General features: G+C 37.8%; 1 protein-coding gene across 1 annotated transcript; it reads right to left on the bottom strand.

The window, feature by feature from the left end:
• Positions 1–3551: 3551 nt before the first annotated feature.
• LOC147580132 (olfactory receptor 11G2-like) lies at positions 3552–4565 on the bottom strand. Its single transcript, XM_086708538.1, has one exon. The coding sequence runs from the start codon at positions 4563–4565 to the stop codon at positions 3552–3554; it is 1014 nt and encodes a 337-aa protein (XP_086564664.1).
• Positions 4566–5514: the final 949 nt, after the last annotated feature.

Consider the following 5514-nt stretch of genomic DNA (forward strand, 5'->3'; position numbering starts at 1 on the left):
TGTAAATGTGGCTCTGTATATTGCATCTTATTTTCCTATTGCCTTTTATTACATTTTAGAGAGTTACACCAGAAAACAAAAATAGATGGCTAACGGTTAAAATAAAATGTATGTTAAAACCAACAATTGTGATTATATATTTTAAAGACTAGATGATCTTTAGAGGCATTTTGGGTAATACTTAAATATGCCACACAGAAAAAATAGTGAAATAAAATGTGGTTCTAAAAATAGTCAATTCACACTAGATTTTCAGGAAAGGAAGTTAAATCCTGGCTACTGCCTGGCTCTTTACATTTAGCATCTATCTTAATCCTACTAGAGATAAGCAATAGTCACAAAATTCCTAATTCTTATTTTGAGTGTTCTCTGATTGACTACTTACTACCCAGCTAAGGCTATTGTGTCATGACCAAAGGTCCCACTAAAAAGGAGAATTACAGACCAGTATCCCAGATGAACATGGATGCAAAAATTCTCAACAAGAAAGATACTAGCAAATTGAATCCAATAGTACTTTAAAAGAATTATTCACCATGATCAAGTGGGATTTATTCCTGGGCTGCAGGGGTGGTTCAGTTTCTGCAAATCAATCAATGGGATACACCACATTAATAAAAGAAAGGATAAGAACCATACGATCCTCTCAACAGGTACAGAAGAAACATTTGAAAAAGAGTAGTATCCTTTCTTGTTAAGAACCCTCAAGAAAGTAGGGATAAAAGGAACATACCTCAACAAAATAAAGCCATATATGAAAGACCCATAGCTAATATCTTCCTCAATGGGAAAAAACTGAGAGATTTTCCCCTAAGGAAGATGACATGGATGTTCATTCTCACCACTGTTGTCCAACATAATTCTGGAAGTCTTAGCCTCAGCAATCACACAACAAAAGAAATAAAAGGCATCCAAATTGGTAAGGAAGAAATCAAGTTTTCACTCTTCTCAGATGACATGATACTCTACATGGAAAACCCGAAAGACACTGGCAAAAAATTGCTAGAACGATACATAAACTCAGAAAAGCCACAGGATGTAAAATCAATATACAAAAATCGATTGCATTTCTATATACCAATAATGAAGCAGCAGAAAAAGAAATCAAGGAATCGATCCCATTTACAATTGCACCAAAACCCATAATATACCTAGGAATAAACCTAACCAAAGAGGTAAAATATTTGTACTGTGTGAACTATAGAACACTTGTGAAAGAAATTGAAGAAGACACAAAGAAATGGAAAAGCATTCCATGCTCATGGATTGGAGGAACAAATAATGTTAAAATGTCTCTATTCCTGAAAGCAATCTACACATTCAATGTAATCCCTATCAAAATAACACTAGGATTTTTCAGAGAACTAGAACAAATAATTCAAAAGTTTGTATGGAACCAGAAGAGATCCCAAAAGGCCAAAGTAAAGTTGAAAAAGAAAAGCAAAGTGGGAGGTGTCACAATTCTGGACTTCATCAAGACAGTATGGTACTGGCACAAAAACAGACACATCAATGGAACAGAATAGAGAACCCAGAAATGGGCCCACAACTATATGGCCAACTAATCTTTGACAAAGAAGGAAAGCATATCCAATAGAAAAAAGACAGTCTCTTCAACAAATCGTGTTGATAGAACTGGAAAGCAATATGCAGAAGAATGAAATTGGACCACTTTCTTACACCATACACAAAAATAAATTCAAAAATTGGTGATACACCTAAATATGAGGCAGGAAGCCATCAGAATCCTAGAGGAGAACATAGCAGCAACCTCCTGACCTTGGCTATAACAACTTCTTATTAGACTTCTCTCCAGAGGCAAGGGAAATAAAAACAAATATGAACTATTGGGACTTCATCAAGATAAAAATCTTCTGCACAGTGAAGGAAACAATCAACAAAACTAAAAGGCAGCCTATGGGATGGATGAAGATATGTGCAAATGATACATTGGGTAAAGGGTTAGTATCGAAAATCTATAAAGAACTTATCAAACACAACACGCAGAAAATAAATAATCCATTTAAGAGACTGGCAGAAGACATGAATAGACACTTCTCCAAAGAAGACCTACAAATGGCCAACAAACACATGAAGAGTTGCTCAACATCATTCATCATCAGATAATACAAATCAAAACCACAGTGAGATACCACCTCACACCTGTCAGAATGGATACAATGAGCAATTCAAGAAACAAAAGATGTTGGGAGGATGTGGAGAAAGGGGAACCTTCCTACACTGTTGGTGGGAAGGAAAACTGATATAGCCACACTGGAAAACAGTGTAGAGGTGCCTCAGAAAGTTAAAGATGGAACTACCCAATGTCCCAGCAATTGCACTACTAGGTATTTTCCAAAGGATACAAAAATACTGATTCAAAGGGGCATATGCACCCCAGTGTTTATAGCAGCACTATCAACAATAGCCAAATTATGGAAAGAAACGAAATTCCCATAGAATGATGAATATATAAAGAGGTGGTATATATGTGTGTGTGTAATGTGTGTGAAATGGAATATTACTCAGCCATCAAAAAAGAATAAAATCTTGCTATTTGAAATTACATGGATGAAGCTAGAGTATATTGTTACGGAAAATAAGTCAGAGAAGGAAATATATGATTTCACTTATATGTGGAATTTATGAAATGAAACAGATGAACATAGGGGAAGGGAAGGAAAAATAAAATAAGATATAAACAGAGAGGGAGGCAAACCATAAGAGACTCTTAATGATAGAGAACAAACTAAGAGTTGCTGGGGGGGAGGTGGGTGGGGAGATGGGCTAAATGGGTGATGGGCATTAAGGAGGGCACGTGTTGGGATGATCCCTGAGTGTTATATGTAAGTGATGACTCACTGGGGTCTACTCCTGAAACCAATACTACATATATGTTAACTAACTTGAATTTAAATCAAATCTTAGAAAAAAATCCTTAAGGAAAAGCATGCATCATTCTTTGGAGGTAGAGTGATAAGATCACACCTGCAAAGTTTGACTTTCTCATACAGATATCCTTCCTTTTATTCAGTAACTACCAGTGGAGAAGAATTTGTTTATAGTGTTAACTCCCAAAGAAATTTATGACCATGTTATACCCTTATATTGTGCTGCAATTCTGAAGTACAAAGTAGATTTATACTTCCTAAGAAACTCAGTTATATAAAAAGAGTTCAGTTTTTCCTAAAACAATTTAATTTCTTAAAACTATCCCATGATGTAGTGAGGGTTATTTATGATGATGATGGGCTTGGGGTACCTGGGTGGCTCAATTGGTTAAGCATCTGACTCTTGGTTTTGGCTCAGGTAATGATCTTACAGTTTCATAAGTTCAAGTCCCCCTTCAGGCTCTGTGCTCACTGTGTGGAGCTTGCTTGGGATTCTCTCTCTCCCTTTCTCTCTGCTCCTCCCCTACTCACCTGTCTCTGCCTCTCTCAAAATAATAAATTTTTTAAAAAGTTAAAAAAAAGATCATGGTGGGCTTTATTGTAACAATTCCCTAACCAAAATTAATGAATTCTCTAGAAAAGTATCTTGTTCATATCTTATTAAGATAGGTTGCAGTAGGAACATAGTTCACTGTGACTTCTGATATATATTTTATGAGCAGGTATTTCAGTCCTAAAGACTTTCCTTAGGGCAGTCTTCATTTCCTTGTTCCTTAGGCTATAAATTAGAGGATTACAGAGGGGTGTTATCACAGAATAAAACAAGGTCACAATTTTCTGCACTTGCACTGGGTGTCCTGATCTAGGACTAACATACATCACCATAATAGAGCCAAAAAACAGGATCACCACTGCCACATGAGAAGCACAAGTGGAGAAAGCCTTGCGTTTGCCTGCTGCTGAGGGCATCCTTAGCACAGCCACAATCACCAGAGCATAGGAACAAAGAACAAAGAGAAAGGTTCCAATCATGAAAACAGCATTGAAAGTAGAGTAAATGAACTGTGTTGTGGTGTCTTCAGAACAGGACAGCATCATCAATGGGGCAGGATCACACATGAAATGGTTGATGGTATTTGGGCCACAGTAGGGTAACTGTGAAATGAGAACAACTGGGGTTAGGAAGAGGACGAACCCACATGACCAGCCAAAGATGGCAAGGCCAGTGTATAGCTGTTTCGTCATAATGCGTGGGTAATGCAGAGGACGACAGATGGCAAGGTACCTGTCAAAGGCCATGATGCAGAGGAAGAAGCCCTCATCACACCCCAGAGAGAAGAAGAAGTAGAACTGTGCAAAACAGCTCACAAAGGAAATGGACTTGCTTGAGGACAGGAAATTGGCCAACATGTTAGGGACGGTCGTGGTGACATAACATATTTCCAGGAGAGAGAAATTCCCCAAGAGGATGTACATGGGCGTGTGAAGACGCCGTTCCCACCGCACTGCACAGACAATGGCTGCGTTCCCCATGAGAGTCAGCGTGTAGACTACTGAGAAGAGCCCGAAGTAGAGGAGCTGCATTTCTGGGCTTGAGGGAAAGCCCACGAGGATAAAGTGGCTAACGGAGTTGGTGGTTTCTGTGCTGGACGCATTCATTGGTCTGGAAGACATGGAGATGACTTTGTTATAGCACTCTTAATGGAGTATGCTGGTTCTCTCAGAAAACACCAAATTCTTGACCATTTTTTGATAAAGTAACAAACCATGAGTTTTCCGTTAAGCAACAAAGCTGTGATCATCACAACATGTTCTCCAAAGCATGACTTCATTTTGATAAGATGTAAGTAATAATATAAATAAAAACATGGTGTGGGACTAGCATTAAACTGGGTGAGAAGACTGGATTACATATTAGTGCAAAATTGATATTTCTTTCTAAAGAATAATGTAAAATTAATTTATTAGAATTAGTAATGTTGATAAGAACAGTAAATGAAGTCCTATTTATATTAAGACATTCCAAAAAGTTCTTTCTCACTGAGATAGAAAGTGAAAGGGCACAGGGAATATTGCTTTCTGTACTTGTTTGTGATGACCAAAATGGCTCTCTGGTTCCACCATAGATGATTCACTACATGACTAGACAGACATGCTTGGTACATAAAAAATGCTTTCTCTCTATCCAGCCTCTTGGATTGAGCTTCATAGCATGGGGAAAAGCCTTACACTTTGGCACCTAAAATTCCTCCCAGTTTGTTGTTGAATCACAGCTTAACTTGTACATGTGTTATTTCCTTAGAAATCTACTCTTGGCTATCACATTTGGCATCTAATGTGGAAGGACTGCTTTTTATGTATACTTGTTGCCCATGGGGCTGTGTAGACTGTGTCAAGTCTGAATGCAACCTGGTGGTTCAGTCCATTTATTTTCCATAGCAATCTTATGTCATATGGCAGTATAGGGCAGGTAGAGGAAATTCTCCAATAACAGAAGTTTGTGTGTGTGTGTGTGTGTGTGTGTTTTCCCCCTGTCCTGGAAGACAGTGTCTCCCTTGATTTGTTGTGAATATGTAGTAAGATTAAAAAAATTTTTTAACGTTTATTTATTTTTTTGAGACAG

The sequence above is a fragment of the Puma concolor genome, chromosome B3 (assembly GCF_028749965.1).
Source record: "Puma concolor isolate L17-30 chromosome B3, mPumCon1.1.hap2, whole genome shotgun sequence".
Classification (NCBI taxonomy): domain Eukaryota; kingdom Metazoa; phylum Chordata; class Mammalia; order Carnivora; family Felidae; genus Puma; species Puma concolor.

Excerpts from the sequence above, each read along its gene's own strand:
- LOC147580132 (XM_086708538.1), bottom strand. The coding sequence starts at position 4,565 with ATGTCTTCCAGACCAATGAATGCGTCCAGCACAGAAACCACCAACTCC.